The sequence below is a fragment of the Barbatula barbatula genome, assembly GCF_947034865.1.
Source record: "Barbatula barbatula genome assembly, chromosome: 19".
Taxonomy (NCBI): domain Eukaryota; kingdom Metazoa; phylum Chordata; class Actinopteri; order Cypriniformes; family Nemacheilidae; genus Barbatula; species Barbatula barbatula.
The window spans coordinates 12048679-12062906 of record NC_136782.1 but is presented as its reverse complement, the minus strand read 5'-3'; the positions used below and the strand labels follow the sequence as shown (position 1 = coordinate 12062906).

The 14228-nt window shown below is 37.4% G+C and overlaps 1 protein-coding gene across 3 annotated transcripts in view; it reads right to left on the bottom strand.

Moving 5' to 3' along the window:
* The window catches only part of sgsm2 (small G protein signaling modulator 2), a 48297-nt gene that overhangs the window by 17376 nt on the left and 16693 nt on the right, over positions 1-14228 (bottom strand). For all 3 annotated transcript variants that reach the window (XM_079481905.1, XM_079481907.1, XM_079481906.1), the window contains exon 3: positions 7046-7214. In XM_079481905.1, coding sequence (XP_079338031.1) covers positions 7046-7214 — 169 coding nt within the window. The remainder of the gene's footprint in view (positions 1-7045; positions 7215-14228) is intronic.

Here is a 14228-nt window from a genome sequence, read left to right as displayed (position 1 = left end):
TAGCACATAATAAAGTAGGCTTGTGCCAGTAGCACATTACAGCGGTAATTGATGAAGCTTTTATTTAGGGTAGACGGTAGTATCACAGTGATGAAATGCATTACAAAAACAGGTCAAAACATAAGCCATGCCAATATCAATGTCAACGTCACAAAAAGTTTAATAACTTTTTCAGATTTCAACCGATAATAAGAAATTACAGTTTATTGATAATTTGTCAGGTGTTTAATTAAATATGATAACAAATATTTTACTCCATACTAGATTTTAGTAAGTGAGCAAATTGAAATGGTGATGATTAAGCTAAAGATGCCCACTTTACCTGCTGTACAAAAGTGTATTTAACATAGTCAAACACACATGTAACATAATATTCATGGCGTAATGTTTAAATGGTCATTTTTACTGACACATCAGTCAATTATAAATAATTAATTACCTGTCAGTGTCAGTACCACTATAGTGCTAATTCATGTTCTTTTTTCCGGATAGCAAGCAGTAGGATAGCTTATATAGCTTAATAGACATTTAAAAGCTTCATCTTCAACTTCAAATCAAAATAATTGTTCTGCCATCCTGCCATTATTAACTACATAACTAAGATTTGCGGATTACTGTATTTTATTTGTTGAATTACGAGGGGCAGACTTTTCAGATTCAATATATTGGTGCTTTAGTTAAGCTATTTGTTATTATGTGGTATTCAAAAACACGTATATATATTTGAAGTGGCGTGACATAACTCCTTAGGTCGGCAGCACTCTGCCTTCCCCAATTCTTCTCCATGTGAGCCTGTACAGGCTGTTTAAATCATAGCTCACGTGCACGCAGAGTGTTATTTTAGGTCAAAGGAAAAGATAAAAGGCAAATTTTTCTTCACAGTGATTTGACGTGCCAGCAATAATACTACCGTGCATTTTAACTACCGTGGTGTATCTAACTCCGGCACAAGCCTATAATACAGTTATGTTTACTCAGCATACTTTCATTATGTTCAAGTTGCCAAATTTAAGTTTGTCAAACAAACATGATTTTTATATGTTAACGTTTCATATTTTAATTTAAAGTGTTTTTCGTTTATGTGACATAATTTCTTGTTAGAGATAAAAGGAAAATATTTATATTTCAAAATGTAACCGCCCACTACCTAAGCAAAGGCAATGCTTTTCTGAACAATGGTAACCACTAAACTGAAACATATAACAAACTCTTCTAAATCCCAAAGATAAATAAACATTAAACACCAACAAGTGTGTCTCTTTACTGAAAAACACATAAAACAACTCTTAATTAATAAAATAACTCTCATAATGCCGTTTTAGCCAAAGCATGCTGGGAAATCTAAATCCTAAACAATTATAGCATAAGTTAACACAACACAAATCATTGATGTAGTGCCAACATGAAGGGATTAAGTAACATAACTGAACATGAAAAAATCATGTTGTAACCAAATTTGACTAATACTTTTTTTATTTAACTTATATAAATTAATCAAATTGGACCAGCAGCAAACATCCTTTTTTTCTGTGTACTTTAAGGGGTGGTGCAACTGACTTTTTTTCTATGTTAAACGTGCTGTCTTCTCATGCATATGGTCAACGTATTATGTAGTATTTCTAGGCTCAGTGTTCGTACTGGTTTCTGAAAGTTCTTTTTTCGAACATGAAAAAACGCTACGTAACAACTTTTCTTTGTCCCTTATTGGACAAACGCTGAATATTAATATTGAACATCAAACTGGTGATGTTTCTTAACATTTTCTATACACTGAGCACAAATTCATTGCATTTTTCTGTTCTCTTTTGATTGACAGATATATCGGCTTGATTATCTGCTGAAAGTGTGGAAAATTGCATTTATCGAATGATACCGACTGATGGCTGATACATCAGTGCATCTCTATTCAAAATATTTTCAGACCTGGTGTGAAGAGATCTTATTTCCATTCTCCCAATTCATGAAAGAAGCAAAAAGGTTTATGACAAAGTGTGTCTGTCAGTGGATTCTTTCTGTTTTCTTGTCCTGGACGTTTTCATAAAGCATCTCAACAGGACGAGCTCACCGCACATCTACAACAGTGCAGGAGGGCCAACGGCAGGCGCAAACCCCAATGAACCCGCTGGGGTCTTCAGCAGACGGAAAAACAACACACACACAAACAGAACGTGTCACCCCAGGTATTAACAGAGATAAATCTCACGCATAAAAGATGGAGAAACACAAGAGCCAAAACATCAGTCACTAAACCCATCATTAACAACTATCTGTCCAACACCTGAAAATAATTTTTCAACAAAATCCTTTGCTATTATGTTATTTCTGACATGAAATCGCAACACTGAGGAATCGCTGCGAGTTTTCATGGATGTTTCCTGAGAGCCAGACGGCAGCTCTAGGCTAGCAGTGAGCTGTCACGGCACTCTCAGAACACCAGGAGATCACAGAAGATCCCACAAGTTCAAAAAATATCTTCTTGCTTTAGGGGGCTGTCACAAACTACAAGTGCAGAAAGCCGAGCTTGAACAAAGCCGTTGAAAAAGAACACAGTAGCGGCAAGGGGAAAAAATATCTAAGTCTGATTCAGAACAGAATTTTAGAGAGAGTTCAAAAGTAAATTTCTGGTTATTTTCAACAAACTAAAAATAAAAGTGCATCTAAATCATCTCTTGGTGTGAATCGAAACACATTCAAAGGTGCTGTGCGTGTGAGGATCTATTGAAAGTAATGCAATACAATATACATAACTTTGTCTTCAGAGGTGTATAAAGACCTTACACAATGAAGCGTTATGTAAGAATGACCTATTTCTATCTACATACACCATGGGTCCCCTTGTATGGAATTCACCAGGTTGTCTCTACAGTAGCACTAAATAGACTGCTCTACAGAACGAAAGCAGCAAAAACATGATGACATCTCAGTCCTGTGTCAACCCCCGTAGTGCTTCGAAAGGGGGGGGGTGGAGTGAGCCGATTGTTGCAATGTGCAACCTCACCGGTAGATGCCGCTAAACTTCACTGACTGGTCCTTTAAAACCAAATGGCTTTTTTAAAGCTCAGCTCCTTGTGGCTTCTCTAGACAGCTTTGGGCAAAAGTCTCTACAAGTAATTGTTTTGGTACAGAGACACGTTTTTAAGTTAACATAAACATACTAAGACCCACAGAACTTTAAAAACGATCTAGCACTTATCCAGGATCAGTTTGAAGGCAGCAGGGAGATGTGTTGTAATATTGAGTACGAAGATTAGAGAGTCCATCACAAGCCTAAACCAATAACAGTGCACAACCATCAATCTCCCTTCAGACATCACATGACACCACACAAGAGTTTCACAGAGCACAGCAGCAGACATGCTCCGAGATGGATGAGTCTGCTGTCTGTGCCACAGTGCTCCTCATCTCTGATTTACATAACCATTGATCTAATAGCGGCCCACCTCTCAGCCTGAGTGTGCGCGCGTGTTGGCTACCGTTATGGACATTCGGTGTAAAAGAAGGAAATAAATTCTTGCATGTGAGATGAGCTACATGACCTACGCAGATGCCATGGAGATGAAACGGTGAAATTCTGCATACAGAGCAATAATGCAGGGCATTCAGCCTAAGGAAAAGCAGTGAGATGAGAAGAGAGTTCAATATATTTGTAATGAATCCAGAAATAGCATGTTTGCTTTGCGTGCAATATCTGCCGTTATGATCCGCTCTCTCTGGAATTCTCAATTCTGATTGGTCAGCCTCTGCATTAAGTTGTCATATTTTTGCATCACAAACACTAGCCTGTATATTTGACTGTAGTCTATGGCACCAACTTTCTTTCACATCTCTCATATCACTTTGAAGTTTTTATTTAATTGCAATGCATAGCAACCGTGGTAAAAATGGCCCCTGGGGACTTGTGAGTACAGTGAGTGTAGAGCTTTTGATAAGATTGTCAGAAGCCTAGGTTTCCACAGTTAATACAAGATAACAAAGTGAAGGCAACATTAAAAAGTACTTGAGTGGCAGATAAACAATAATATAAAAATAAACATTGCAATTTGGTTAAAGACAGTGCCTGCTGCCAACTGTTTAGATGTTTTTTTGTGAAAGTCTTTAGATAAACTAAAACCAATTGAATAATTCCAAAACCAATTAATGGAGTCAAGCCCACCAACGGTCCAAAGGGAATTACACAAGGTCATGTCTGATCATGAGTTTTTGAAAAATCACACTATAAATCATGGGAAATGTACTAGAAACACAAGGAAAATGCTTATATATTTTTCCATTAGAGTTATACGAGGTGAACAAGATGTTTGCACTGATGTTGTATACAAAGCTTTGTGTCAATATTCCAAATTATTGCGAAGATATATGACCCTTTGCGTGCTCACCTTTACATGAATTGACTATGTATACGACAAATTGTTCAATCAATAAAAATGTTTTTAATAACTTTCTGTCAGGAGTGTCTGTAGATGCTGTATACGCAAATCTGACGGTCCCTTTAATAAAATTCAATATGGCGCACAGGAAGTTTAAGCAAAAATAGCTTGATGAGTCACCTCAGGTCCAGACCTTGATGACATATTCCAAGTTTTGTACCGATTTTTTACGGTTTTTTTTTCTATTTTTCTAAAAATCCAGGAATTCATAGGCAAGAAAAATTTGTTTCTGGGAATTTTGAACTGGTGGTGACGCTATAGAGTTTGAGTTAGAGACTTATTCATAAGTAGGCTTGTAACAAGGACAACTTTGACAACTTTTTGAAACATGGTAAAACATTTCAAATGACAAAAAAAGACTGCAAATTTACAAGAAAAACATAAAAACTAAATTTTACATGCAGAACTTGTAATTGAAATTGTAAAGTTTTTTGTGTTTGATAGATAAAAACTAAGGCTCCAAGATGCAATAACTTATGCGATTGGAGATAGGATAATGCTTAAAGTTTGTAGATTTTCAATTCTATTCAACTATATTAAAAAATTAAATAAATTATATAAAATTGTATCTCCAACCTGTTTTACATTCTTTCAGTGAAAAGAAAGCATCACTACAGCTTCTAATAGTAAACAGCCATGATTTACTGCTGCAGTACATAAAAACAAATCTGACAATGTTATCACAATGTTATTGTGGTATGCATACACTAGGACAAAAATCCTGTAAAAAATGAAATTTTCCGGCAGCTGTGGGGCCATTAAAAAGACATATCGTTTTCTCACATGATATGTCATGATTCTGCCTCATCATGTCATGTTTCTCTTGATTTAGTGGCAGGATCATGACAGAACCGCATGTTAAATGTGGAGAGAGGCATTTTTGCCCTTATGGTTGGCCATATACTCTCTCCGGTCTTGTCTCTGTTCTAGTCTCCTCATTAGTAACTAAATGCCCCGCAGCTGTCCCTCTTGATTTTGATCCCTTTATAATGCCCCAGTGTTTTCTGTACTGTGCTGGTTCATTTTGATTTGTGTGGGTAAGTCTAGTCTAGTCTAGTCTAGTCTAGTCTAGTCTAGTCTAGTCTAGTCTAGTCTAGTCTGGTTGTCATTTGTATTTTATTCAAGTATTGTCTTAGTATTAGTCCTGTCTAGAGAAGTTATTCATGTTTTCCTGTCATGTTTTATTCCTTTGTTCCTTGATATTTCACCCCCTTGTGGGTTTTTGTTTTGTCTTTTTATTAATAAACGTCTGTTAACCCATTTACGCTGTCTGCACCTCGGTCCTCTGTCCATGCTCACAACCGTCATGACATGAATTCGCGAAATGTAAAGTGTTTTTTTTTCTGTAATATATTTTTTACCGGATTGTAAAAATACATTGTAAAAACGGAACAAACTTCTGTAATTAAAAATGTCTGTGTATTGTGATATTTGATACTAGCGCATATAAAAACGTTAGCTGTTATAATCACATTAGCATTTACAGTAGATGTCTTTGAAGCAAACAGATGTACTAAAAGCCACAGCAGAAATTTGGAGATGTTAATGTAATTTAGTTTAACTTGAAACAAAACGGCCGGCACTGAGCTTCTGTATGCAACAGAAGACGAAGGCATCAATAAAAATCAATAATGCAAATAAAGTACAAAAGCATTTCCAGTGCAACGGCTCCCTTGAACAAGAGAGTAATCATATGCGGGTTATTCATGAGACCCCTGATATTGTTTATTGTTAATATATTTGATTTAAATCGGTTTGAGCTTTGAATCAATGTGATTAGGGGTATTCAATAACTGGCCAGCATCTTGTTGCTCTAGCAATGGATGGTGACACCATGGTGTTGCTCCGGCAACATGAGAAATCAAGGGTGCAGCGATGGGGGAGGGGTAATACAAATGGACAGGCAGGGAAACTCCACAAAACTGCACTCCGGTGTGAGTGTGTAGCTAGCTCTACTGTACGGAGACACATGAAAGACTTGGACAAATCTCTGACCACAACAGAGGCGTTGAGTTACATAGCGATTATGGCTATTAGGCAAAAGCGGTCCTCTCTCGAGTGGCACATCAGCCATGTAGTTCTGCTAATGGAGAGATAATGGGAAAATAAGGAGCTAAGCAAAGCCCTTGCGCATCCGGCCAAACCATCTCTCATTTAGAGCGCTCGAGAGCCAGTCAGCTGTTTAAAGCCTGACAAAGCAGCAAATCTCTGAGCGCACACCAGTTATAATCCTGCTTCCTGCTTGCACCAATGTCTGAAAATCTTATCAGTCACAAAGCTAATAGCATTTCATGTAATTGCCTTTCTTTGCCTTATTTTCCCACTTCTCTACTTACAGTGCACAGCAATAAGACGATAAGAGACTGTTAATAGGTGAAGCGAGGAAGTATTTTCTCCCGGTTTAATGTGTAGAGACAATAACAAGACAATTGCACGCAGACTGCCTAAAAATACTCCAAACATTGTTTGTTCAATTTAGCAAGACTAGGGAGATTTTCAATCGTATAGACTGTGAAGGGTTTGTCTTTATAACATGCACGGAAGATTTGCAGTGGAAAATGTATGAAAATAAATCCATTTTCATTTTGATGGGAAGGGAAAGAGAGAAGAAGTGGGACCTGGTGATTTCACTCTGCTGCTGCAGCTGCTCCTGCACCTTGCGGCACACCTCGCCCGCCGTGGCGTTCACCTTGCCGATCTTGGTGAAGAGGGCGGCAATCTTATCGCTGCGGAGGAACCCAGCGGCTCGTCGCTTCAGCAGGTGGCTTAAGCAAGCCTCAATGGAACCTAAAGGTGTGGAGTATGGAGTTAGTATGGAGAAGTATGCAGAGAGATCACAAAAAATATATGAATATATTATTAGCATCTTATTCCAAACTGCTGCGCGTCAATTTTTCTCCTTCTATCCCAAGAAATGTTGCATGATGCAGAATAACATTTTTTATGGTAGTAACAGAGAACCTGCTTTTTCCCATGGTGTTGATATCTTGACATTCATTTTCTCCACAGGGATTGTTAGAATAAAGAAATTGAAGCCATGAATTTAAACCAACCAGCTCCCAAATGACAATTGTCTATCTGTCATTTGCATGTTCTTTTTATTATGTTGAGAACCGTTCATCCAATCGACTTCACACCTGGCGGGTGTGTTGCTGCGGACCCAAGGGAGTGCAGTATTGCATTTTGAAAAGTTCACCCTAAAAAGGAAATGTCTAGTTCTACCTTCAAATTGTCCCAAACCGGCATTCATTTCTTTATTTTGTCAAATAAGATATTTTAAAGAATGTGGAAAACTAAACATTTCTGGGGCACCATTGTCTGCCATCATAGATTATGGTAGTCAATAGTGCCCCAGACATGTTTGTTTCAAATATTTTGTTTGTGTTCAGCAGAACAACATAAATTATACAACTTGAGGGTGAGTAAATGATGACAGAATTTTCATTTTTGGGTGAACTATCCCTTAAAATGTATTTGTGAGGCAACGAACTATGCAACAGAATAAAAAAGACAACTTTTGATTTGGGAGATTGGTGCTGAGCTCTTTCGTGGTGGTTCTTGTTTGGCAGTGGCGACTTTTCTTGTGGGTTCATCCATTGCATTTCGAAGAATGGGTAGGGAAGTTCCTAACTGGGAATTTGAAACATTTTTGTTGAAAAGATTCAAAATCACATTGACTTGGTTTCTACATAATCAGTATGTCTGAATGGAAGGTTTATACATTTTCGTTTAAAAACCAATATGTCTGACAAAAAACAATGGATATCTTCTTCTGGAAAACTACCATTGTGCCCTTTGTCTCATGTATTCTCCTTTTGTAAGGTAAACACCAATGACAGGAGCACAGCTGCAACCGGCAATAGGATTTAACACTGTTTCCTGAAGCAAAGTGAAATATTTCAGAAAGTCAAACTGCCTGTTACTGTGACTACTTCCCCCGAAGCGTCTCACTTCGAAAACAAATAAACAAAGCTAACCGTTTCCCCAGCCCAAACCACCAATCTTAGCAATGAAGGATGGAACAGATGTTCATTGTGGCAAAAAACACACCTAATGTGAATGTCTCTCCTGACAAGCACCCAACTGCTCACGATATGACATAAATCAAGACGTATGAGAAGACTTGCTCTGCAAATGAAATAAAGTTAATTTTTTACATGATGGAAATGAAAGGCCAGCGGTGAGATTTGCATCCGCTCTGACAGTTGTGTAAAATCTACCTGCCGAGCCGCTGCGTGATTGATGCTATCAATATCTCGGTGGAATCGAGCCACATAATCGACTGCATTGGAGAAAGCAATCAGATGTTTATGGCGGTAATAGCGCTTTTATTGCTTCGCTTGCGCTACCGGGAGATGCTGCTAAAACGCACTTCTGCTTCAGAGTTTTTCATGCAAGGGCCTGTTTGACACTTGAAGAAAGCACATAAAATTCATGAAAGAGAAAATTTAAGCGGATTATCCAGAAGGCCAGCCAGGTTTATGATCAATGAGCTGCGATTGTGTGCACAATAAATTCAAGGGGGATTTTCGTTCTGTTTGGAGAATCACGACACATCTTTCAGCAAGTCACACCTCAGTTTAAAATGAGTGGGCCACGCCCCTCTTTTCGAGATGAATCATCCAAGTGCTTCCCCCGGACTGTAAATGGTCATCTTCTAAAAAAAAAGTCGTCCCCCGAATGGCCTTTTTAGATATGACACTTCCTGTGGACCACCAACCAGAAAAGCAACAAACAAGGAGACACTGAACATGCTTGAAGAAGTGTTTACAAAATCTCTCTGCTCGCCCCTGCATGCAAACACCCACAAGCAACTCTGTCCTCACGCTTACTGAAAACACGCATTTGCACACAGTTTCACATCTAAGCACATGTTGAAACCATGAAACTGGTAAAGAAAAAGAATATGAACACGATATATGTTAGGCCTAACAACCTGTCTTAACCAGCAATAAATGATGATTTATCTGTACTTACTAATAGCAAAAAATAGGGGTGTGACAAGATCTCGCGGTCTCATGTGTCTCCGAGAACACAATATCCTCAAACAATAGAGGGTATAGATGTGTCGTCACTTTACCACATGAACACCACGTGAGCATGACGGAGCACGCCTCAATGGGTGGCAAAACACTCCGAAATTAACTGTTTTTACTGTTTCTCTGAAGGCTATGAGGGTTCAGTCAGTGGAGGAAGGATGATTGACAGTGTGATATGATCACCACCTCTGCTAACATGAGCATTATGCAATAAGCATATAAAGAAAACAACCCCAGCTCTTAACAGCCTGTGAGTTGAGTTTGTGACAAAACATTTTGCAGTGTTTTTTACACATTGTTTATTACTGCTTAATATAATTCATTAAAATACAAGTTTAATTTGAAGGTTGATTTTATAATACCTACATCTTTAGCATTGTGTTTTTGAATAAGAGACTATTTTTCCCAAAATATTTCATCATTGAGGATTTCTTTAAAAAAACTCTAAAAATCGCGTCTCGTTCTCGTGAACTCAGTCTCGTATCGTGGGATAAGCGTCTCGTCACACTCCTACAAAAACCCTGTGCAACAAGACACTATCACAACCTATCAGAAATGTTTGTTTAGTATACAGGCAATTCAATGCCAAAGTGTCCAATCCATAACAGTCCATTATCCTCATTAATGGGCACATGAAAGATGAATTTAAATATAGTAGAATTTAAATATTAACTATTTTATGTTCTTTAAAGATGGGGTAACATGCCATATAAAAAAAGATTTTAAGAGGACCCAGATTTAAATCCCTGTCTTATAAATAAGAAAAATGCCATTTGAGTCTTAAGGAACATAAATAAAAAACTTTGTTTCATTAAATGCTCTAGGCACAAATTAAATAGTTTTCCAACAAATCTTAACAAAATATAGATTTTAATAGCAAAATATACCCCTCCGTTTCACATATTATTATTACTCAATATTCATTACAAGTATTTATTGTGAGCATATTACAAATGTGAAACTTTTTCAAGGTTACATTCAACACTCTGGGAATGATGTGGCAACCTGCTCACATGCACCTGCATGAAGCCACATCGTGTGTTGATCGATGGCTGTAATCAATGCCACTATCATCTCTGAAGTGGTGGGAGGGTGGTCTCAGGGTTTTGTACGCTGTGCTGGAGGGGGACACACCTGTGACTGTGCAGTCAAGATGTGAGTCACAGTAACAGACAGTAATGAACTGCATTACAGAGGGACTCGGCAGCTGTGGAGAACGTGTGGGTGGCAGAGGGGCTTGAGAAAGTGCTTTAGACAAGGAATGAATGGAGGAGCAGAAGAAAGACGGAGTTAAAGTGATGAATAGTAAGGAAATGAGGGGAAAGAGAAACAACAGACCCAAAACAAGGGCTTAATAGAGCAGGAAGAAAAGAGGACAGAGAAACGGAGATGCACGGTGAGTCATCGGTCTCTGGCACACTCTGGTTTGGAAGCAGAGACAGAGGGCCTTAGCACTGCTCTATTTATTAATCGGCCTGATCTTTGAGCCTCGTTGTGGACTCTGTGGATCTGTCCATATGCTTTGCTCCTATGGTAATAGCATGTCCACATAGACGTCTGAATAACAAACAACAATATCCATACATTGTATATTTCAGTTTGTACAATTTTATTGATTTTATTATAATTTATTTTATTATAAATGCAGATTTCCATATACACTCGTAAGGATGCTACAGTGTAAAAAAGCGTAATTTTACTGATCTTTTTCCCACAGATATTTCACATACTGTATTTAAGAAAAATAAGTTAAAAATCATTCAAATTATAATAAGCTAATTTACAAAAAAACTCGTATTTTTATGGGGGAAACCGTGTCTTTGTTACTTTTTTGATGTCTAAATAACAATTTTCCACAAACCTTTTGGGAAACAGAAACATATGTTATGCTTTTTATAACACCATACGGCCAAAAATACTTCCTCTACGGTATCATGAAGAACCTTTATTTAAAAAGACGTTGGACAAGAAGCATTGAGACAAACCAGAACTTCAGCACAATAAGAGTCTGAGAGTCAACACTCTGATGTCAAACCGTTTTGCTGTGTCTGTTGATGTATAATAGTCAGTAGAACTGGCAACACCGGTTGCCATCAGAAGTGCCCTGCTATTTCTGTGAGGTGAGAATGAGTTGAAACAGAAACACCACTATTTATAGAAGCATCTGTTGAGAAAGTGTAAAAAAAGCCAATTCCTTTGACAAAATCTATACAAACCTTTCAGACAAACATAAACGTGTTGTAACGCCGCAGAAAGGCACACACAGTACACGCTTGGTTTGTACTGCATTGGTCTCTGGACACCTGTTTCTTATACTCTAATAATCGTACATGTCACATCATTCCAAACCGGTGACTCCGAGCCAAACAACTCGCATGGCTGAATTCAGTCACAGGATTGGAGAAACAGTATCAAAAGTAACAAGTATTTTTAGTCTTTGTATGAAAACCAAGAACACTGAAGAATAGCTCCTTGTAAAAAGTAATGTACATACTTGTATATTCTAAGGCACCAAATCTTAAGATGTCTTAATCCAAACAAAACCTAACATTTTGTAAACACTGTACGACAATCAGTCCATGCAGAGTTTAAAAAGACGTTTATTTTTAAGTAGACCTTTTAGTTTTAGAGGTTTAAGTAGACTTTTAAATGACAAATAATAGGTGATTCTCACAAAATCTTGGTTTCAATATGTCAGACACAATTTTCTTAAAAACACACGCATCAACACATTTCTGTAAAATACAGTATGGCCTATCCTTCATGCTTTTTGTAAGGTAGAGAACACAACTGTTAATTATGATAATTTTTTGGGTTACAGAATTGTTTTATACTCAAAATCTTTACTGCCATGATGTTTCAGTGGTTTCGTGAGAATCACCCAAATACTATTAGAGCTCAAATCCAACAAAGCTAGGTTTTGTTTCTGGTTACTCTTGGTATTTCAAACATGCACTGATTCCCTCTCAAACAGGTGATTAAATATTGACCAGCAATCTCTTCTCTAAAAGATAAAGCAGTGATGTCAAACTAGAGTTTCATCTATTCTCTCCGGATTTAGACGGGCAGGTTTGAATGGAAATCAATCTGCTCACGTTTTCCTCCATCAATTCTGATAAACAGAAAGTTTACTTGATCAACAGCTTTCTTTACCTAAGCTGTTAGGAATCATATGGATGGTTCAATCGGCCACAGCTGCTGAGACTATAAGGGGACTGACTAGTCATCATCTAACATCTGCTCAAGAGAATACAAAAGGTGATCAATGATAATGTTGACATTTACTTGACAGAAAGACTTCATGTACTTCTGTTTATGTTTTTAACTAGGTCATTTTATTAGTGAGTTTTAAATAACATTAGTCTTGTTTTAACACTTTTTCCATTCCTTTTCATCCTGTTCTTCAGCACAAGCACTTTGTTTTCCGCGCTCCACAGGAAAGACACATGCTAGATCCTCTCATTCCCAAAAAAGAGTGCTTCCCAGCAGGAGGTCAATCCTACGCGCTACCTCTCGAACACGCGGCTCTAATTAAGGAAAACAACATCAGCTAGTCCGGCAGCACAAAATCTGAATATCAAAAAATTGCAGATTCGATGTAAAAACGTTTTGATATTCATGTCCAGCTGATGTGAGGGAATGTAAGATTGGAGGAGGGATGAGAGAAGCATCTTCAGAAAAAGAGACAGGACGGACTTGAAGCCAGATTGTTTGAGAACTGTAATTGTGAGTCAAAGGATGTTTGCTAAACTGGTGTTTGTTTTTGGACGTGTTTGCATGCAATTTCAGACCTCATTGTCACAATTGAAAAAACAACTAGTAGGATTTACTAAATATTTTCAAATTCAAATTAATTTTACTTTAAAAACGGTGCACAAAAACCTTTTTTTACACAATTTTTTTTAAATCGAACTAGTTTTTTTCAGAGAATCAGTAAAAAGGTTGACTTCAGAGCAACTTGAAAAGCTGAAGATAAATCTTAATTTATGTATTTATTTAAGCCGCTAAGGTCCAGAATCCAATAAAAAAGCTTTTTACCATACCTGCCATGAAACTATAGTTTGTATCATTATACTGTATAATTACATATTTTTTATTATTTTTATGTTTTAAATAATTAAGCAAAATAGTAAAGAACATTTAATTATTTAGCCGTTTTTGGAGTTTTGTGACAAACAGAGCAATTCATAGCATGATACTGTACATAATCAACAGTAAAGGCAACAGTATAGTTCAAACAAAATAGAAGAATGAACTGTGACATCATTTAGAACGAAATGGGGCCCAAACGTTGCAAAGTCTAGATCACAAAATATATTTCCCCCTGAAGGTTTGACTATGATAGAATTGAAATGAGATCACTAATTTTGTTGCACTTTTGTTGTTACCATTTCCTGTCAAACAAATGTGTAAACTTATTTTTATTTACTCACAATTTCCCAACATAACTTGCTATTTCCTTGCTATTTCAATGTTAATTTTGGACAACATAGGTGACTGTCAGAACACACATAATTCCGAAAGCTATATACTGATCATGACTACACATCCCCGGTGAAAAAAAATCAGCCAGAAGCCCCAAAGGGCAACTCAAATAACACTATCTAGACTGCCACATATCAACAACAACGAAAACATCTCTAAAGACACCCGAGACAGGTTTTCCCATCACCCCCTGCAGACAGCTCTCCAGAACCCGCGTCATCTAACATCGAGCGGTTCTCTGCAAAGTCTCCTAGCTGATGAAATCAACGAGAATGTG